General features: G+C 34.5%; 1 protein-coding gene and 3 long non-coding RNA genes across 5 annotated transcripts; all 4 read left to right on the top strand.

The window, feature by feature from the left end:
• The first annotated feature begins 310 nt into the window (after positions 1 to 310).
• On the top strand, positions 311 to 1,792 carry LOC116402230. Its single transcript, XR_004214696.1, has 3 exons — positions 311 to 847; positions 1,439 to 1,521; positions 1,626 to 1,792. It is a non-coding gene; the product is annotated as an uncharacterized LOC116402230 (long non-coding RNA).
• A 2,759-nt stretch (positions 1,793 to 4,551) lies between these two features.
• On the top strand, positions 4,552 to 14,713 carry LOC116402075. The gene is made up of 2 exons (XM_031880873.1): positions 4,552 to 5,260; positions 14,311 to 14,713. The coding sequence occupies exons 1-2, from the start codon at positions 4,552 to 4,554 to the stop codon at positions 14,322 to 14,324; spliced, it is 723 nt and encodes a 240-aa protein (XP_031736733.1). The 3' UTR covers positions 14,325 to 14,713.
• LOC116402229 lies at positions 8,922 to 10,163 on the top strand. Its single transcript, XR_004214695.1, has 3 exons — positions 8,922 to 9,651; positions 9,744 to 9,816; positions 9,902 to 10,163. It is a non-coding gene; the product is annotated as an uncharacterized LOC116402229 (long non-coding RNA).
• Positions 14,714 to 17,965: 3,252 nt separating the features above from the next.
• On the top strand, positions 17,966 to 19,874 carry LOC116402228. Of its 2 annotated transcripts, none has more exons than XR_004214693.1 (3): positions 17,966 to 18,226; positions 18,988 to 19,174; positions 19,711 to 19,874. It is a non-coding gene; the product is annotated as an uncharacterized LOC116402228 (long non-coding RNA). The 2 variants fall into 2 exon arrangements; XR_004214694.1 differs by lacking the exon at positions 19,711 to 19,874 and adding an exon at positions 19,331 to 19,678.
• Positions 19,875 to 22,368: the final 2,494 nt, after the last annotated feature.

A 22,368-nucleotide genomic window follows, 5' to 3' on the forward strand; every position in this document is an offset into this window, starting at 1 on the left:
ATATGTGAACGGAGTAAGGATGACTGTTATGATGTATGTTTGTATGTGGACCCAATGTTTAATGTGTACTGTGTTCGACTGGGAGAAATTTTGTAAACCCCCGAACTCTAAGTTATTTGATTTTTAACCAGATTGCTCTATTTTTAGGATTTTAAATTTTGTTGAGTGTTATTTTATTTCTTGAGACTTGGGAAGAGAAATTTGATTATTTGGAAAAGAAAAGAAGTGAAGGATGAAAATGTAATAATAATAATAATAATAATATAATGTTATTATTATTAATTAATAATTTAAAAAGAAATTAAAATTAAAATTTCTCTCTCTTCCTCTCTCTCTCGTGTGACCTTTCCCCATCTCCTTCCTTATTCTTTTTTTTCTTTCCTCTTCTTCTCCTACTTCATTCCCATACCCTAGCCTCCATAGCCTCCCTCATCTTTCTTTTTCTTTTCCTTTTCTTTTCTTTTCAGATCTGCAACCGACCGCCGATCGCCTCGGTCGTCATCGTCGGTTGGTGTTGTCGGCGCTGCATGACCCTCTGCCCAGCGCCGTGTGACCCTCTGCCCAGCCCCGCCGCGCGACCCTTGTTTTCCAGCCGCCGCGTGACCCCCTGCCTTCCAGTTGTGTGTTCCAAGTCGCCCCATACTCCAATCTTTCTTGCAATCTTGTTTCGTTTGGTTCGTGCGTCGTGGCCTCTGTTTCATCGTAAACTGACAAAGTGGTATTGAAGGTAGCGCTTAAATCCCTTAGACGCACAACACATTTTAGATCTTGGTTGAAGTTCGATTTCGCTAATACTCAAGATATTTTTCGTGGACCTTAATTGATTAAGGAGCTTCCCTAACTCGAGGTAAGAGACTTTCTACTGGACTCACATAAAGTTTTTGAATTGTGTTGGACTGTATGGATGATGATTAAGATGTACACGTTTGGTTGCAGACTAAATGTTTAGTGTATGTTGTATTTGACTGGAAACATATATATATATACATTGATGTGTGAATTGATGTGGATTGCCGAAAGTATATGTGAATGACTGAAGTTATGCTTATGTGTACATGATGATATTAATAGATTGTGCTGTATAAAGATTTGGATGTGAACTAGTGAATTTGTTTCGGTTGGATGTGGATTATACTGAACTGTGGTTTGCGCTGGTCAAAATGAGGGGTGTTGTGACTTTGTGGTTTACTTGACGGATGTATTAAAATGTTATCAACGACCTTCGAACTTAAGTGAGATAGGTTGACTGTTAGAATGTTGAGTGAACTTTATATTTTGAAGTAACTGAAAGATGTCATAAATTACCGTAAAGATGGTAAGAATGGATTGAGGGGAAAAATTGTTAGTTTTATTGGGAAGTATGCCTTGTAGGTGTCCTACGGGATCACCAATTTTTATGCGACCTTCGGGAGCATTAGACTGATATGTGTTTCTGCAGAACACTAGACTGAAATGTACGTCTCTCGGGGCGTTAGACTGAAATGTGCATCCTACAGGATCACAAGACTGCGACTGTACAAGGTGTCCCAATAGAATGTTAACAATTTATTTTCCGCTGACGGGACTAGTAGAGGGTCTCTTACTCGGTATTTTTATACTCACCATCCTTATGTCTAATTTTTCAGGCAAAGTAATAAAGGCGACAAACCGGCGAGGGGCAGGAAGGAAGCGTGACCGCCACATGGGACACTTTAAAATTTTGCTTCCCCTTAGTGATTTATAGTATTATTTGTATTCGAACGTGAGACTGTTTAGAAAATTTTGAGGTTTTATGGTATTCAAAGATTTGAAACTTTTTAGTTTTAAATTTTCATGTGAATTTTAGTAAATTAAAACTGGGGCCCAAACAAACAAAATAAATTTTGTTCTTTTGAGGTTTTAAATTTTAATTAAACTCGGTCTTTTGTCAAAATTAACGATTTTGACATAGTTAGAAAAGTCGGGTCGTTACAGCATGGATCTTCCACAAAGAAGAAGAAGAGAAGAGGAGAAGAAGAAGAGGAGGAGGTAGCGAAAGAGTTTTTGAGATATTTTATAAGTTTTATTTTAATAAATAAATTATAAAATGTTTTTAGAATTAGGGAAAAATTGATTTTAATATACTTTTTATTTTAAATGAATTTTATTTTAATAAATTAAATAAATTATTTTTTTATCTGTTATGCACAAAATAACTGTCGTGGAAAGTGAAATTTGAAAAATTACGTATTTCCTGCCTAAAACGAAAATTTTTAGCATTCGTGACTGTTTTTTCTTTTCTCTTTTCAATCTGGGATGTATACAACTTTCATTGTAGGTAGCTTTTCTAGTAGTGGCTCATTAACCATTTTTCTTAAAGACCTTATCATTCTTTTTGTTCACTATGGAATATGCTCCATAACAAGCTTCAAACATTATAAAAATAATTCTTAAGAGCGGAGTTAAAGGTTGTGAATATATATAGAGATTCTCTAGTTTTAGTTTAAAAGTGTCCTAATTGTAAACACTTTAAGTCTGAATCTCGTAACTCTAAATAAAATTTCTTTTGTATTATCGTAGTTTAAGAGCGAAGTTAAAGGTTGTGAGTATATATAAAAAACTAGGGGTGTTGTACATAAGCTAGGCTGGGTTGGGTGTGTGGAAAGCTATGGATCAACCCAATGTATTCGCTTTGGGGGGAAAAAAATGAACGCTATCAGTTCAATATGCAAGGCAACCCAACCCAAAAAAATCCGGGTTGAGCTAGGTTAATTTTTTAAAATCTCTACAAAAGTTATTTAGACAAATTTTCATCATGTTTTTCAATATGCAACGTGAACAAATTGTTATTCAAGGTGCAAGGTGATTATATATATATACATACATACATAATCGAGTTGGACTGGGTCATGCCTTACTTGCACAACCCGACAACCCGACTCAACACTTTTTTCTCCAATTTTCTAACTCAATTCAACTCAATCATTAATGTTTGGATAATTAGGTAATCATAGTAGGTTGGGTTGTCGTTTTTTTGAACACCTGTACAAAAAAAACTTTGAGAGAATTTCTTCTAGTTAAAATCAGGAAGAGAGACACTTATTGTATGTGGTTGTGATAATTTTTCTTTACATAATAATAGTTTTCTTTGATTCGATGGGTTGTGAGAGTTTTCTATAGTTTTAGAGTGTTTTACATAAATGTATTTTCCTTTAATTTCTCACTATTCCTACAGTGATAGCTGTGAAGTTTTTCTATCATCTTTTCCTTTTGTTTTCCAATCAAATGCTTTAAGCTGAGTTGTTAGGTTATATATGGTTTCTTTTTCCTTATTGATTATACATACTTAAGAAAAAAACAAAAGTTATTGTAGAAAAATGAAAGAAAATAGACAATGACAGTGTAGTTATTTCATTTGGTAGTTTATGTTTTGGAGAATAATTTGAATATCTTAATAAAACAAATCATATGGGAGAGGGACAATGAATAATCATAATGGATAAAGTTCCCTAGAATATAATCTTGATTTTTCTTTCTATATTTTCAAATATAGCATATTACCAAAGATTCGGACTTTGCATTAATATTCCAAAACGTTGTTATCAATTGTTATAGCAGATACAGTGTAATTATATTTCTTAAATTCATCTAATATAATAACAGTACACAACGTTTGGATCAATAGAAGATTTATTTAACGTTAGAGTATATAGATATAAGATTGTTATGTTGTCATATATTATTGTTCTTGTAGAGAAATATAGTCATATATATATATTACTTATGTATGTATTGTAGTAAAAATACATTTCTTTCCATATATGAGCTATATATGTAGATATTAAATTGGGAGGGGAGAATACATATATGTTAATTTCCCATTCATGTTTTAAAGGGCGACGTTGTCTTTTCTTCTCTCAAATATTCAGGAAGGGCATTGTGAAGAAATTTCTTTTCCAATCCATGTGGATGACAAAAACATAGGTTGAGCTTACAATCACAGTCCCATGGATCAGAACAATCAATACGACTATTGCATGGAATGTTGACGACATTTCTGGCATCTGCCACGAATGTTTCTGGAATATTTCAATTGTTAATTGTCATGAGATCATAAGATAACAATAATATTGTGAAAAGGAAAAATATATTATCTATAAACAATTGAAATGGATTTATATATACCTGAGATAATGAAGAACATTAAGAACAAGAGGGCGAACTTTGTTGAGGACTTCACCATATCGAATGTGTCTAGTGGGTTAGTATTATATGATTTGGAAGATTTGTATTTGTTTGTGTGCTTTTGAAAGAATAATATCTCATAATTTATAGTAAAACGTTGTAGCTTAAAATGAAAGAAATTATATGGGATAGTTGCAACAATAACAAAACAAGAATGATTAAAATTTTAGTATAGGTTTTACCAGTTTTAGGTTTTAGGTTTTGCAAACTTAGCAAAGTCAAAGGGAGTTTGGCTCAAAACCCAAAACTAAGAAAGTCATCAAACTAAATGCAACAAATTTTCCTGTGAGGAGAGGTAGAAGTAGAGTTTCTCTTTCAATATGAGATAATTGTTAGTTTTTCTCCAATATGCGTATGTTAGGTGGAGATGTGAGACAGATCACTTGGAATCAGTTTAAAGACTGCTTCTATACCAAGTTTTTCTCGACTAACCTTAGAGACGCCAAAAGCCAGGAATTCTTGGAATTGAAGCAAGGACACATGACAGTTGAGGAGTATGACCAGGAGTTTGATATGCTGTCGCGCTTTGCCCCTGAACTTGTTGGTAATGAGCAGGCTAGAGCTGAGAGGTTTGTCAAAGGATTGAGAGATGAGATTAGAGGCTTTGTGCGAGCACTAAAGCCCACTACCCAAGCTGAAGCGCTGCGTCTGGCAGTGGATATGAGTATTGGGAAGGACGAAATTCAGGCAAGGAGTTCTGATAAGGGAACGTCGTCTGGTCAGAAGAGGAAAGCAGAGCAGAGAATTGTGGGAGTTCCTCAGAGGAACTTGAGATCAGGCGATCCTTTTCGTAGTTTCCAGCAGAGTTCTGGTGGGGCAGAAGACACTACTAGAGAGAAGCCACTATGCAATACGTGTGGGAAACGCCACCTGGGTCGTTGTTTGATGGGAATGAGAGTCTGTTATAAGTGCAAGCAAGAGGGACACATGGCTGATCGATGTCGCTTGAGATCTACTGGGGCTGGACAGAGCAGTCAGGGAGCGGGACCTCCACAGCGGGGTACAATCTTTGCCACTAGTAGATCAGAAGCAGAGAAGGCCGGCACAGTGGTGACAGGTGCACTACCAGTGTTAGGGCATTTTGCCTTGACCTTGTTTGACTCAGGGTCTTCTCATTCATTTATTTCATCGCTTTTTGTGACGCATGCATGCTTAGAGGTGAAACCCTTAGATTATGTCTTGTCAGTGTCTACACCGTCTGGAGAAATTATGTTGTCTAAGGAAAAGATTAAAGCATGTAAAATTGAGATAGCTGGTCGTGTGCTGGACGTAACCTTGTTAGTATTAGATATGCGTGACTTTGATGTAATTTTAGGCATGGATTTGCTAGCTACTAATCATGCTAGTATTGATTGTTCTCGTAAGGAGGTTGTGTTCAGTCCCCCTACCGAATCTAGCTTTAAATTCAAAGGGGTAGGAACAGTAGTACGGCCTAAAGTAATCTCAGCTATGAAAGCTAGTAAACTGCTCAGCCAGGGTACCTGGAGTATCTTGGCAAGTGTGGTGGATACTAGGGAAGATGAGACTTCTTTAACTTCAGAACCTGTGGTAAAAGAATACCCAGATGTGTTTCCAGAAGATCTTCCAGGACTTACGCGCACATAGAGGAGATTGATTTTGCCATTGAGTTGGAGCCAGACACTACTCCCATTTCTAGAGCCCCTTATAGGATGGCTCCTGCCGAGTTGAAAGAACTGAAGGTACAGTTACAAGAGTTGCTTGACAAAGGTTTTATTCGACCTAGTGTGTCGCCTTGGGGTGCACCAGTATTGTTTGTGAAGAAGAAGGATGGGTTGATGCGTCTTTGCATTGACTATAGAGAGTTGAATAAAGTAACAATCAAGAACAGATATCCTTTACCCAGAATCGATGATTTGTTCGATCAGTTACAGGGAGCCACGGTGTTCTCTAAGATTGACTTACGGTCAGGTTATCACCAGTTGAGGATTAAAGACAGTGATATTCCTAAGACTGCTTTTCGTTCGAGGTATGGACATTATGAATTCATAGTAATGTCTTTTGGTTTGACTAATGCACCTGCAATATTTATGGATTTGATGAACAGGGTGTTTAAGGATTTCTTAGACACTTTTGTGATAGTCTTCATTGATGATATTTTGGTTTATTCCAAGACTGAGGCCGAACATGAGGAACACTTACATAAAGTGTTAGAGACTCTTCGAGTCAATAAACTTTATGCTAAATTCTCTAAGTGCGAATTTTTGTTGAAGCAGGTGGCTTTTCTTGGTCATGTGGTTTCCAGTGAGGGAGTTTCTGTAGATCCTGCAAAGATTGAAGCGGTTACCAGTTGGTCTCGACCCTCTACAGTTAGTGAGGTTCGTAGTTTTCTGGGTTTAGCAGGGTACTACTGGAGGTTTGTGGAGGATTTTTCACGTTTGGCTACTCCCTTGACTCAGTTGACAAGGAAGGGAACTCTGTTTGTTTGGAGTCCAGCTTGTGAGGATAGTTTTCAGAACCTTAAGCAAAGGTTAGTTACTGCACCGATCCTTACAGTACCAGATGGATCCGGAAGTTTTGTGATTTACAGTGATGCTTCCAAGAAAGGACTGGGTTGTGTTTTGATGCAGCAAGGTAAGGTGGTTGCTTATGCCTCTCGTCAGTTGAAGAGTCACGAGCAGAACTACCCCACACATGATTTGGAGTTGGCAGCAGTGGTTTTTGCATTGAAGATATGGAGACATTATTTGTACGGTGAAAAGATACAAATCTTTACTGACCATAAGAGCCTGAAGTACTTCTTCACTCAGAAGGAGTTGAATATGAGACAGCGAAGGTGGCTCGAGTTGGTAAAGGATTATGACTGTGAGATATTGTACCATCCTGGTAAGGCGAATGTGGTGGCTGATGCTCTTAGTAGAAAAGTATCACATTCGGCAGCACTCATTACTAGACAGGTACCATTACATCGAGACTTGGAGAGAGCTGAGATTGCAGTATCTGTGGGGAGAGTCACCTCACAGTTAGCTCAATTAACGGTGCAACCGACTCTGAGGCAGAAGATTGTTGATGCTCAGAGTAGTGATCCTTATTTGATGGAGAGACGTCGCCTTGTTGGAACAGGGCAGACTGATGAGTTCTCCATATCCTCTGATGGTGGATTGATGTTTGAGAGACGTTTGTGTGTGCCAGCGAACAGTGCAGTTAAGATTGACTTACTAGATGAAGCCCATAATTCCCCATTTTCCATGCATCCTGGTAGCACGAAAATGTATCAGGATCTAAAACGATTTTATTGGTGGCGGAATATGAAAAGGGAAGTGGCGGAATTCGTTAGTAAGTGTCTAGTATGTCAGCAGGTTAAGGCACCTAGACAGAAACCAGCAGGTTTGTTACAACCTTTAAGTGTGCCAGAGTGGAAGTGGGAGAATGTGTCGATGGATTTTATTTCAGGGCTGCCTAAGACCCTGAAGGGTTTCACAGTGATTTTGGTTGTCGTAGACAGGCTTACGAAATCGGCACATTTTGTACCAGGGAAATCCACTTATACTGCTAGTAAGTGGGCACAGTTGTATTTAACTGAGGTTGTGAGACTGCATGGAGTGCCTGTATCGATTGTTTCTGACAGGGATGCACGGTTTACTTCCAAGTTTTGGAAGGGACTTCAGACTGCTATGGGTACGAGATTAGATTTCAGTACAGCCTTTCATCCACAGACTGATGGTCAAACTGAACGTTTGAACCAAGTTTTAGAGGATATGCTACGAGCTTGTGTTCTAGAGTTTCCAGGTAGTTGGGACTCTCATCTACATTTGATGGAGTTTGCTTATAACAACAGTTTCCAGGCTACCATCGGTATGGCACCATTTGAGGCTTTGTATGGTAAATGTTGTAGAACCCCTGTTTGTTGGAGTGAGGTTGGTGAACAGAGGTTGATGGGACCTGAATTAGTTCGGTCTACTAATGAGGCTATTCAAAAGATTAGAGCACGTATGCAAACAGCGCAGAGTAGACAGAAGAGTTATGCAGATGTACGGCGAAAAGACCTTAAGTTTGATGTGGGAGAAAAGGTATTCTTGAAGGTAGCACCTATGAAGGGTGTTATGCGTTTTGAGAAGAAAGGGAAGTTAAGTCCTCGTTTTGTTGGACCATTTGAGATCTTAGAGAGGGTTGGTGTTGTGGCGTATCGCTTGGCATTACCACCATCTCTCTCTGCAGTTCATAATGTTTTCCATGTTTCGATGTTGAGGAAGTATGTGGCCGATACATCTCATGTAGTGGACTATGAACCCTTGGAGATTGATGAGCATTTGAGCTATGTAGAACAACCTGTGGAGATTCTGGCTAGAGAGGTAAAGATGCTTCGTAATAGAAGCATTCCATTAGTAAAGGTTTTGTGGCGGAATCATCGAATTGAAGAGGCGACATGGGAGCGAGAAGAAGAGATGAGGACTCGTTATCCAGAGTTATTTCAGGATTAGAACTTTCGAGGACGAAAGTTTCTTAAGGAGGGAAGAATGTAACGTCCCAAAATCGAAGGTAATTTATGTTAAGAAAATTTTTCGATTTGTACAAGATTTATTGTTTTGAAGAAAATATGTTGAAGGGGGAAGAAGATTTGAAAATGTGGTAATATAATTATATATATATATTTATTTATATTTTAGTTTAAATAAAAGAAAAGAAAAAGAAATTTTATATATATATATATTTATTTATATTTTAGTTTTATTTTTATTATTTAAATAAAAGAAAAGAAAAAAGAAATTTTTCCTTCCTTCTTCCTCCCGATTTCTTCTTCTCCTCCCATACCCTAGCAGCCTCACGCTCCTCTCTTCCCTTCTGTTCGCCGCAGTCCAGCCGCCGCCCCTTCTTCTCTTTTCTTCCTCTTTCGTTCGACGTCGACGGTCAGACCAAGCCAAACCGCCTCTGCAACCGTCGGCCGCCATCTCTGTTCGCGAAGCAAGGCCGCCGCCCATTCCTTTCTCCTCTGTTTTCCGCCCAGCGCCGTGTGACCCTCTGCCCAGCGCCGCGCACCTCTGTCTCCGCGTCGTTGCTCTGTCTCCGTCGAAGCCAAAACCCAGTAATCGTTCCTCTCTTCTCTTTCCGTTCGCAGCCCAGCAACCGCCGGCGTCACCACGTCGCAGGTCGCGCGTTTCTACTCCCTTCCCCCAGCCGTTGGCGCGTTTCGCCTCCCTTAGTGGACGCCAACCGCCTAAACCCGCTACACTCCGACCGCGTCTGTCTTCACCTCCGTGAAGCCGTCGACGCATACATCTCGTGAAGTCATACACGGATCCAAGCCGATCTCTTCCTAAATTATGTGTCCCCTATCAAGTCGACGTTCTTCTGCTCGTTGTAAGACGGTACAACGAAGTTACGATTTGAAGCCGATTTTCTTTTTCAGTTGAGTCGCATTCAGTGTTGCTCTATTTACAGCCGCTTGATTGTCATTTTTGCACAGCCGTGAACCATTAGGCTCATATTTGGGTAAGAACAAGTTATGGTTTTTGTTGGTTTCTTGGTTTTTGTTGAATGCTACCATTGGATTTAATTGTTGGCGAAATGCTTAATTCTTGAAGGTACATCTTGATTCAGTGAGCGAATCCTTGATTTTCCAAAAGGTTGAAGTGAACTTGATTTTCCACTTCTTGGGTAAGTTGTGTAATTTACATATGGGATAATTTGAATGGTTGAAACTATTTAGAAAGATGTTGATTTTATGATTGATTATGTTTAGGATTTGATTCATTGGATTTAGTAGATTGAAGAACTTGAATAAAAGTGAGGTAAGAGATTTTCTACTGGACTCACCTATGCTTTTGAATTATGCTTTTGAATTGTGATGTCTGTATAATCACCTATAATCACCTCTGATTGAATAAAGATGTTGAGACGACATATATATACGTATGGATATAGATTCGGTGTTGAATGTATACTGTGGATGACTGAAAATATATATATACACATGGGTTGAAGTAGACTTGATGTTGAATGCATATTGTGATTGTCTTGGAATATATATATATATATGTGTGTGTGGATGTAGACAGGACGACAATTGTAGATTGTGTTTGTATGAGATGTGGATGTGAACTTGTGATTGTTGTTTAGACTGGGTGTACGTTATACTAAAAGCATGACTGTGTGCTGGTGAACTGAGAGACGTTATGACTATATAGTTTGATTGACCGACGTATTAGTATGTTACTGACAGACATTGGGCTAAAGTGAGATAAGTTGACTGTTAGAACGTTGAGTGAAGGAACTTTATATTTTGAAGTAATTGAAAGATGGTACAAATGGATGGAAAAATTGTTAGCTTTTAGTGGGATGTGTGCCTTGTAGGTGTCCCACGGGATCACCAATTATTCTGCACCTTCGGGAGCATTAGACTGATATGTGTTTCTGCAGAACACTAGACTGGGGCGTTAGACTGAAATGTGCATCCTACGGGATCACAAGACTGCGACTGTACAGTGTGTCCCAATAGAATGTTAACAATTTATTTTTCCCCTGACGGGACCAGTGTCCCAATAGAATGTTAACAATTTATTTTTCCCCTGACGGGACCAGTAGAGGGTCTCTTACCAGGTATTTTTATACTCAGACAAAGGTAATAAAGGCGGCAAATCGGCGAGGGGTAGGAAGGAAGCGTGATTGCCATAGGAAATGTGTTATTTTGCTTCCGCTTATTGTTTCTTTTGAGGTTTAAGACGTTGTATTGAAACTTAGCTTACAAACTTTTATTTGTAAATAGTACTTTTTTTTAAGTTTTTGAATATTTGAAAATCAAACCTGACTTAAAGTTGTTTTTCAATTGGCTTACATTTCATTTTGTATCAACCAAAGTCTTTTGTTAAAAATTAATGACCTCGACTTACCTAGAAAAGTTGGGTCGTTACAGTTGTTATCAATTGTTATAGCAGATACAATGTAATTATATTTCTTGAATTCATCTAATATAATAACAGTACACAACCTTTGGATTAATAGAAGATTTATTTAACGTTAGAGTTTATAGATATAAGATTGTTATGTTGTCATATATTATTGTTCTTGTAGAGAAATATAGTCATATATATATATATTACTTATGTGTGTATTGTAGTAAAAGTACATTTCTTTCCATATATGAGCTATATATGTAGATATTAAATTGGGAGGGAAGAATACATATATGTTAATTTCCTATTTATGTTTTAAGGAGCGACATTGTCTTTTCTTCTCTCAAATGTTCAGGAAGGGCATTGTGAAGAAATTTCTTATCCAATCCATGTGGATGACAAAAACATAGGTTGAGCTTACAATCACAGTCCCATGGATCAGAACAATCAATACGACTATTGCATGGAATGTTGACGACATTTCTGGCATCTGCCACGAATGTTTCTGGAATATTTCAATTGTTAATTGTCATGAGATCATAAGATAACAATAATATTGTGAAAAGGAAAAATATATTATCTATAAACAATTGAAATGGATTTATATATACCTGAGATAATGAAGAACATTAAGAACAAGAGGGCGAACTTTGTTGAGGACTTCACCATATCGAATGTGTCTAGTGGGTTAGTATTATATGATTTGGAAGATTTGTATTTGTTTGTGTGCTTTTGAAAGAATAATATCTCATAATTTATAGTAAAACGTTGTAGCTTAAAATGAAAGAAATTATATGGGATAGTTGCAACAATAACAAAACAAGAATGATTTAAATTTAAAATGGACGAAATTATATGGGATAGTTGCAACAATAACAAAACAAGAATGATTAAAATTTTAGTATAGGTTTTACCAGTTTTAGGTTTTGCAAACTTAGCAAAGCCAAAGGGAGTTTGGCTCAAAACCCAAAAATAAGAAAGTCATCAAACTAAATGCATCAAAATTTCCTGTGAGGAGAGGTAGAAGTAGAGTTTCTCTTTCAATACACTTTTTGATTACTATATACTTTTGAAATACTAAAAAAAAACTAAAATAATGAAAGGTCCAAAATTTAAAATGTGTGATTCCTGATATATTAAGCGTGGATTGGTATTAGATATATTGTTAGATACACTTGAAATGTTGGTATATACGTTAAATCTAATGTTGATATGTAGTTCATGTCAATGTTTAATACACTCATGTGATCTTATATCTTATATACGATTGATACACTTGAAATATTATGTTTATAAAAGAAAATATTTTATGCTTTATTTCAAATGTGAGTTATAGCTGATGATTGAACGTGTAGTGTCGTTATATATAATGAATATATGGTCGTGGTAGTAGACATTTTCAAAATAAATTTATAATCTACAATTTATATAAGGACGTGTAAAACAAAGACAAATGGGATTTGATGCTAAAGTCAAAGATGTGAACTACAAACTAAAGCCATGAAATATTCATATCTATGTAAAGTGTTCGAATTGATTGGATATATGATATATGGAGAATGGTTTTATTTATATATGCTCGAGTTTTGAAACTATATTTGATGAATACCATTGATCATATATATATATTTATGAAACTTTTGCTGGACAACTGTACAGGACTATTAGATGAACACAATACACGAACAAAAATATAATTCAATTACAATTTTTTTTAAAAAAATTTGAAACATGCTTGACGGTTTTAAAATGTCATAAACAATTGCATTCTTGACGATTTTAAAATGTCATAAACAAATACATTCTTGACCGTTTTAAAATGTCATGAATATGTATATTCTTGACGGTTTTAAAATGTCATAAACAAGGGCATTCTTGACGAGTTTAAAATGTCATGAACAAGTCCATTCTTGACGGTTTTAAAATGTCATGAAAACATGTATATTTGATGTTTATAAAACATCAACGTTCTCTATTCTTGACGTTTTATCAACCATCAAGAAATTTGGCTTCCTTGACATTGGCTTCAATGACGTTTTTTAAACCGTCAAGAATAGGGTCTCTTGACAATTTAAAAACATCAAGAGAGCCTGTTTTTGTAGTAGTGCAAATGAAGTCATAATGATGTTAAATGTAGGGGATTTGATATGAGTTTTATCTTAGTCCCAACAAGGATTAGGATATGAGAGTTTCATAGTCCAAATAAGCTAGGTTATCGGACACATGTACATTTGACATGCCTTTTTTTTTTTTTTTTTTTTTATCAATTTCTAGGCTTGGCCTCTGCCTCATCCTTGGCCAAGATCAAGACCAAAATCGTTGGTTTGACCTAAATCACCCATGACAAGTTCCTTGTAAAAAGAAAGCGTCTATAGCTTTAATTAGTTTCAAATTGTCTTAGTTGTAAACACTTTTAAGTTAAGAGATTCCTAGTAACTCCGGTTAAATTCTCTTTTGGTAGTATCTAGTTTAAAAGTGGAGTTTGGTTGTGAGTATTATAAAAAAAATTAGGAGAGTGTTCTTGTAATTAAAATTAAGGAGAGAATTATTTCATGTGGTTACAAAAGTTTCTAACATAATGATCTTCTTTTCAGTGGGTTGTGGTTTAATTTTTCTATAGTTTAATTTTAGAGTGTTCTACGTACCTAAATTGTTATGTTTCTTTTAATTTCTCAATTGCTCCTACAATAGTAGTAGTGATAAGCTTTTCCAACAAAAGTACATCGATTTACTGTTGGATTACAGGTCTACATAGTCTTTTTTCTCTCTTTCTAATCCACTGGTTCAAACACCCCTTTGAGTATGTGATCGAAAAGGCAAACTTTGATATTCTTGCCCAACTGGTGTATTTGCCAATAGTCAAAATGACATCATGAATGTCTTTTCATTCTAGGATGAAGTACTTCGATGTCGAGAAAGATTAATGTTAAGATATAGTGTAATTAAATATATTTCTTGAAGTCATCTAATAACAATACACAACCTTTGGATCAATAGAAGATTTATTTAAATTAGAGATTCATTTAACGTTAGAGTATCTATATAGATATATGATTGTTTATGTTGTCATATATTATTGTTCTTGCAAAGAAATACAGTCATATATATATTACTTATGTGTATTGTAGTAAAAGTACATTTCTTTCCATATATGAGCTATATATGTAGATATTAGATTGGGAGGGGAGAATACATATATGTTAATTTCCCATTTATGTTTTAAGGAGCGACGTTGTCTTTTCTTCTCTCAAATGTTCAGGAAATGCGTTGTGAAGAAATTTCTTTTCCAATCCATGTGGATGACAAAAACATAGGTTGAGCTTGCAGTCACAGTCCCATGGATCAGAACAATCAATACGACTATTGCATGGAATGTTTACGACATTTCTGGCATTTGCCACGAACATTTCTGAAATATTTCAATTGTTAATTGGCATACAATAAGATAACAATAATTGCGTAAAGAAAAAAAAAGATATTTTCTATAAACAATTGAAATAGATTTAGATACCTGAGATAATGAAGAACATTAAGAGCAAGAGAGCTAACTTTGTTGAGGACTTCACCATATCAAATATCTATTGGGTTAGTATTATATGACCTGGAAGATTTGTATTTGTGTGTGCTTTCAAATGAATGATATATCATAATTTATAGTAAAATGTTGTAGCTTAAAATGGAAGAAACTAGATGAGATAGTTGCAACAATAACACAACAAGAATGTTTACAATTTAGTATATATTTTACCATTTTTAGGTTTTACATTTTGCAAAACTTAGCAAAACCAAAGGGAGTTTGGCTCAAAACCCAAAATTAAGAAAGTCAAAAACTAAATGTAACAATATTTCTTCTAAGCAAACGTACAAGTAGAATTTCTCTTTCAATACACTTTTAATTACTATACTTTTGAAATACAAAAAAAAAAAAAAATTCTAAAATAATGAAAGTTCGAAAATTTAAAATGTGTGATTGTTGATTAAGGGTTGATTGAATGATTGGTATTAGATATATTGTTGATACATTTGAAATTAATAGTGTTGATAGATGTTAAATATAATGTTGATACATACGCATTCATGTCTAATTACTTCAAGTATTTACTTATTCACTCATGTCTTAAATCTTATATACGAATGATATATACACTTGAATATCATGTTCGTAAAAGAAAACATTTATGATTTCTTTCAAAAGTAAGTTACAGCTGAGTGAATGTTGATTTGTTATTTTATATAATGATGGTGGTGATACTAGACATAGACAAAATAAATTCGGATACGGCAGGTCGACTTGCAAAATAAAGAAAAATGTCATTTGATGCTAAAGTCAGGAATGTGAACTACAAAATAAAGAAGAAGTTAAAAGTACTTCTTAGATATCTCATATGAAGTGGTCATAACGATTATGTAATTGTAGGGGATTTTATATGAGTTTTATCTTAGTCCAACTAGGATTAGGATATGAGTTTCATAATCATCCAGATAAGCTAGGTTACCTCTTACGCTAAATGGGTAAGGGCACATGTACTTTTGGCATGCCTTTTTCATCAAATTTCGGGGATTGGCCTTTACCTCATCCTTGGCCAAGATCAAAACCAAAATGGTTGGTTTGGGCTTTTTACTAAAATCATCCTCCTTTCACGGTCAAAATAGGTTGGAATACACTCCAATTCACTAAACAAAGAAGGTTAGTCTGGGTGATCGGATTACTTTGGCTAAAAGCCTAATTAACCCTTTTCCTCATGGCCACTTCATCTTGTCAACCTAGTTGCATTTTTATTTACTATTATTTTCTTGGTTCGATAGTTTGTCCATCTTTGTTTTGCTGTTTATATTCCCTTTAGCCAAAAAATTAAATCACTAATAACAAGTTCCTAACATTGTAAAAAGAAAGCATCAATAGCTTTAGTTTCAAATCGTCTTAGTTGTAAACACTTTTAAGTCAAAGTCTCATAACTCTAGTTAAATTGTCTCTTAGTATTATCTAGTTTAAAAGTGTAGTTTGGTTGTGAATAATACAAAGAAACGGTAGGAAAGTGTTCTTGTAATTAAAATTAGGGAGAGAATTATTGTGTGTGGTTATAACAATTTCTTACATAATGATCTTATTTTCCTGCATCAAATTTCAAGCATCATCTTTCCTTTTGCCAATAAAATGCTTTAAGGTGAGTTGTTAGGTTATATATGGTTTCTTTTTCCTTATTGATTATACATACTTAAGAAAAAAACAAAAGTTATATATTGTAGGAAAAATGAAGGGAAATAGACAATGACAGTGTAGTTATTTCATTTGGTAGTTTATGTGTTGCAGAATAATTTGAATATCTTAATAAAACAATTTATGTGGGAGAGGGACAATGAATAATCATAATGGATAAAGTTCCCTAAAATATAATCTTGATTTTTCTTTTTATATTTTCAAATATAACATATAACCAAAGATCCAGACTTGCATTAATATTCCAAAAAGTTGTTATCAATTGTTATAGCAGATACAATGTAGTTATATTTCTTGAATTCATCTAATATAATAGCAGTACACAACCTTTGGATCAATAGAAGACTTATTTAACGTTAAAGTATATAGATATAAGATTGTTATGCTGTCATATATTATTGTTCTTGTAGAGAAATATAGTCATATATATATTACTTATGTGTGTATTGAAGTAAAAGTACATTTCTTTCCATATATGAGCTATATATGTAGATCTTAAATTGGGAGGGGAGAATACATATATGTTAATTTCTCATTTATGTTTTAAGGAGCGACGTTGTCTTTTCTTCTCTCAAATGTTCAGGAAGGGCATTGTGAAAAAAATTCTTTTCCAATCCACGTGGATGACAAAAACATAGGTTGAGCTTACAATCACAGTCCCATGGATCAGAACAATCAATACGACTATTGCATGGAATGTTTACAACATTTCTAGCATCTGACACGAACAATTTTTCTGAAGTGATACAATTGTTAAATTGTCATACAATAAGATAACTATTGCAAAAAGGAAAAAAATGGCTACATATAAACAATACAAATTGACTGATATACCTGAGATAATGAAGACCATTAGGAAGAAGAGAGCGAACTTTGTCAAGGGCTTCACCATATTCGATCTCTAGTTGGGTGAGTATTATGTGATTTAGAAGATTTGTATTTGTTTGTGTGTTTTTGAATGAATAATATAGCACAATTTATAGTAAAATGTTGTAGGCTTAAAATGATAGAAATTATATGGGATAGTTGCAACAATAACAAAACAAAAATGATTAAAATTTAGTATATGTCTACCATTTTTAGGTTTTAGGGTTTTGCTATGCAAAAAAAACACCAAAACGACAATTATCGTAACCAATGCTAAAAAAGAACAAAAATAATCAAAGGTCCAAAATTCTTTTATGATTAAAATATACGATGGTTGATTCAGCATTGATTGATATTAGATATTTTGTTGATATAGTACTTGGAAAGTTGATGGGTGTTTGTTGTTGCTCTTTACCAAGAAGGAGTTGTAAGTTGAGAAGCTTTAACGCCTAGACAAAACGAGTGCTTCTTTGTCTTATATCTCTTAGAGTGTATTGGTATCTCACCTGATAAAGTCGCTTAATTAATGGTCAACTCGCCAGATTATTTCACCTACTAATCACCTCCCCAAGTAGTCAAATTGCATGGTTACACTAGAAGAAAATCTGTCTATTATGACAGTTATATATCTCACAAAATGGGAGGGAGAAGAAAAAACTGTCACAAAATAGAAAATTTCGCGTTTTTGGCGGGAAAAGACGGAATTTTTCGGATAACACTTTCCGCGACAGTTATTTGATGTCATAGAATGTTACCATTAAAAAATTTATTATTTTATATTTAAAAAATTAAAATTACAACTTTATATTTAAAAAAAACACAATTTCCCCTTCTAAACCCTTAATTTTTCCCCAATTGCTTCCTCCCATCCGTGTTTCTCCCCTAAATTTTCTCCATTCCTCCTGTGCGCGTTTCTTCCCATTTCAGCCATCTTAAGTCTCGTCGTCACCACTTCCCCCCTCGTGCCCGTCCGTCCAAACCTCCTCCTCATCGTCACCAACACCCCGTCGCCACCACCCCCATCTTCTCCAAACCTTCGCAATCAACTTGAAGCTTCAAATCGTGGACATGAGTCGTCACCCCTCCGCCGGTAAGCTTCTCTTCGTTATCTCTTTCTCTCTCTCTCTATGAAGTTCTTCTTTGTTGTGGTTACAACAACTCCATGAGATTGTTTTGTGAGTTTCAGTTCTTTCCAATTTCTTTTTTCTAATCGTTGAATTTCTGTTATGTCTTTAATTCGTTCTTGCAGTTACATGGGATTATTTTGTGAGTTTGAGTTATGCCCAATTTCTCTTTTCTAATTGTGGATTTCTCTTGAATTTTAATTTATGGCAGTGTACTGTGGTACAATCTAAAATTGTTCTAATTTTCCATTCTTTAGTTATTTCAACAATTAAATTCAATGATTTTGTAGGATGGAATTGCTATGTTCCAAAATGGGAACTAATCAGACAAAATACTAGTTGCTGGGAAAACAAAATTGATTAGATCATTTTTCTATTTAGTATTCACATGGGAAAAGGCTTCGTTGTAGGAAAATACCCCAAATGAAGGCTTGTTGTTGATTATATTAGATCATTTTTCTTGTTGCTGTCTTGTTTCTCCTTCCTTAGTATACAATATATTATGTTTTGATTACTTTTAAAATATATCTATCCATCAAATCTTATTTAGAAGTATTTTTACAGACTTTTGATCTTCCTATATGTTTGGTATTAACTTAATTAACATGCTTTCCGATACAAAATCAACTATCAAGGAAAGAGGTAACTCATACCTGTTATAAGAACATTTCTTGATTTTTCAATGAGTTGGAATTGAAAATTTGATTTAGAAGAATTGTGCTTTCAGGTGGAGCCACCATATTGTTGATGCCACCATGTTGCTGATTGATTTAGGAGAATTGTGATTTAAAATTATCCTTATTTCTAATGCCACCATGTTGCTGGACTAAAAGAAACATAATAAATCATTGGTTTATGTAAGATAAATCATTTGTTGGACTAAGGATTTTGCTCGGACCCTCTTCATCTACTAGGTAATTTTCTCTCTGTCTTTCAAAGCTATTAAACACTCAAAGTTAGCCACTGAATCCTCCACCCCATTTAGACCCCTTTTGTTTTTGTATTTCAAAATCAACTTTGGTTTTTTTTTTTTTTATTTTGGATTCAATATGTATGAGTAATGAATACAGACATTGGGCAAACTGATTCGCCTAGGTTTGGTCATCTTGGCTACCGAATATAGAGGGGATTTGAAGTATAAAGATTACATGAGATTGAGTGATTTAGTATTTCCCTTGTACAGGTTTTGAGTGAACTCAAGTTTATGGTAGATTGGGGTACATTAAAGTTTATTGAACGTATTCATCATTGTCCCATTGCATAATGTCCTATATAAGATTCTGATTTCTCAACGGATTAGTTTAAATCATTCCTCACATTTTATATTTGATTCTTTAATTGTAATATTGTCACTTTAATACTTTGCTTTAGCAGTTTGTAGTCATGAAAGTACCACCTTATTTTGTCAAAGGTGTCTATATATATATATCTTGTTATATTTTTTTGCTAGTGTACAGAAGGAGAAAAAAAAAGAAAACGAAAAAGGATGGTAGTTAGTTTGGTGAAGGCTTGTGGAGGAAGAAAGTGTTTGGGTAAAGAAAGCTTTCCAAAATTTTGTTCTCGGCTTTAAATTCCATAGTGTATTTTGCTATGACTTTATTGGTGTTTTTTTTCATCTAGAGGATGTAATTCTTTGAATTTGTGATCATGGATGTTTTAAATTTGAACATGATTGTGGGTTTGAAGAGATCTATCATTTGGATGGTGTGAAATTTGTTTTAAATTCTTTGGTTTATGATTTAGGCCAAAGAGATTGGAACGGTATAAATGAATCTCAACGGCCTGGGTATTGAGAAGGTTAGATCTCTTTCAACTCTTGATTTAGTACGCTTTCTCAATTTACTTGCTGCAACTTTGTTTCTTCGTTCTTTTATTCTTCATCTTCATTTCAAATAGGGACGTCTCGGCTTTACCTTTTTTACCTTAGATGAATGCTGTTGTGAATTCTTCTTTTCTTTATACACATATGTGCAGAACCTTCATCGTATGAATATGTAAAAACAATAGTTATGAGTTGGTCTTATGGTAAATAGAGAGTATGGCATTTCTTTGTCTCATAATTTTATTGAATTGTGTTTTCTAACTTCGTTCTTTTAACTTTATAATTTTCAATGCAATGTTGATAATTTGTGATTTCAGAGAAGGCTTGATGACATACACACCATTTATTGCAAGAACTTGAAGAAGATGAGATATTGGTTGTTGAAGTTGAGAGCATGTATGTTGATCTTTTTAGTTATGTGGAACACATAAACAAGCCTTTTTCTCACAAGGATGAAGAATGGTACTTCTTGTCTTTTTACTTCCAGATTTTCTTTCCTTTTGTTATTCCCCCTAATTCAATCTCTTTTGCCTAATTAGGTTGGGAGACAAATATGATCCAACCAAGGGTTGCACAGTTATAGTTGTTTGATTTTGTAGGAATGTAATTTCTGGATGTAACTTCATACTTAGAACCTATTGATTCTTACAGTTTAGTATTTTTTTTTCTCCATATTTATGTTATGAAATTTATTGGTTGTGGTATAGAGAGTTAAGTAGTAGTTCCCCAATATTTTGGGTTTCTACTTTGAGTTGGCTAGTTTATGGTCCTAGATCCTAGTAAAAATTTTATCTTTCTTTTGCCTTTATAAAAACATGTTTATATTTGTATAGATACTACTTTATTTTGTAATTTGGGATTGATATAGAGTATAGTTAGATTTTGGTTTGTTAAGGGAGGAAGAAAATAAAGAATTAAAAGCTTGGAACTTCATGCATCTTTTTCTCTCACTCTTTTCTTGGTGAATGTATTCAAGTCTTGAAGATTATGTAGCAGAGTACTACCAGCAGCAGGTAGAAAGGCTTGTTCCGTACTTGTATGTTTTTTTTATGATGAAGACATTCTTCACTGCTCAAACCCAAAATTTGTTTTCTTCTCTATCACTAAAAGCAATTTTGTTTTCGGTCTAAAGCGAAATATGTTTTCTTTTTTGCTTAGCAATATTAATTCTAGGCAAGTTGAGAATACATATTTTGATCTTGATTTCTGTTATACTGTGAAAAAGTTTCTATAATGCTTTTTGATTTCTTCAATTTGATCTGAGTAACTTTATTTTTTTAAGAACAAACGATCAGAGTTCACCACATGGTTGGTTGAAATAAAAAAGGTAAATTAACATTGGTAAATGTGTGAAATAGTTTTATGCAATGCTTGAATTTCCTTCATTTTTAACACATTTCATGCTTTCATTACGATGGAGCCTAGGAATGGAAGAAGAAAAAGAGACTTCAAGTTTCTATTTTGTTTCTATTTCAAGGACATGATTCCTAGACTTAAAAGTTAAAGTTCTTAGTTTTAATGTTATTCTCATTTTGTTTGTAGATTTTAAAGAGTTGAAGATAACAATCGATGAGACATTGAGCTTTGAGTTATGTGAGAGTTCTTTTTTAACTGAGGTAACTCTCTCTCCCTTGTTTCTTAATTCTCTCCCTTTGCTTTCCAAATTGCCTCCCAGGCCATCTTGCCATTGTGAAATACTATTGGAATGTGAGTTTATTGGAAGTTTAATAGGTAACTGCTTAGATTCTTCTGCTAAAGTTCAAAATGTCCACACCTCCCAAGGAATAACTCACGGTAACACTCTTATCTCCATTTCTATATATGAATCTTTGACCCTTTTCTTTTCTTCTCTTATCATTTATGTTTTTCCTCTCTTTTGGCCTTATGGTTTCTGGGTTTTCCTTGGATTTTTCATTGCTTTGATCTTCTGCTTGGTTTGGTTATTTGGAATTGTTGGTTGATCCTACTGTTTTCTGTTGTTTTCTTTTTCCCCTCTTTTCTTTCTGGTTTTAGCAAATTTGAACTCAGGCTGCTAGTTTTTATGATGTGTATCGGTTGAAGTTTCAAGTTGTTTATTCTGTTTGGAAATAAAAAAAAGATCTAGAGAGACAAATGTAGTTTATTAAAGTCAACAGAGTTAATTATTTTAAAACTAGTACATGTTTGAATTCAATATTATTACATGCTTCTTGTTTTTTCTAGTTTTAAGTAGCATATGAGATTTTGTCAATGTTTGGGTATAATAATCTAGTTTTTAATGAGATTTTGTGAATGAAGGATTCTGAG

Source organism: Cucumis sativus, chromosome 2, assembly GCF_000004075.3.
Source record: "Cucumis sativus cultivar 9930 chromosome 2, Cucumber_9930_V3, whole genome shotgun sequence".
Classification (NCBI taxonomy): Eukaryota; Viridiplantae; Streptophyta; class Magnoliopsida; order Cucurbitales; family Cucurbitaceae; genus Cucumis; species Cucumis sativus.

Coding starts and splice junctions, on each gene's coding strand:
- LOC116402075 (XM_031880873.1), top strand. CDS start 4,552: ATGCGTATGTTAGGTGGAGATGTGAGACAGATCACTTGGAATCAGTTT.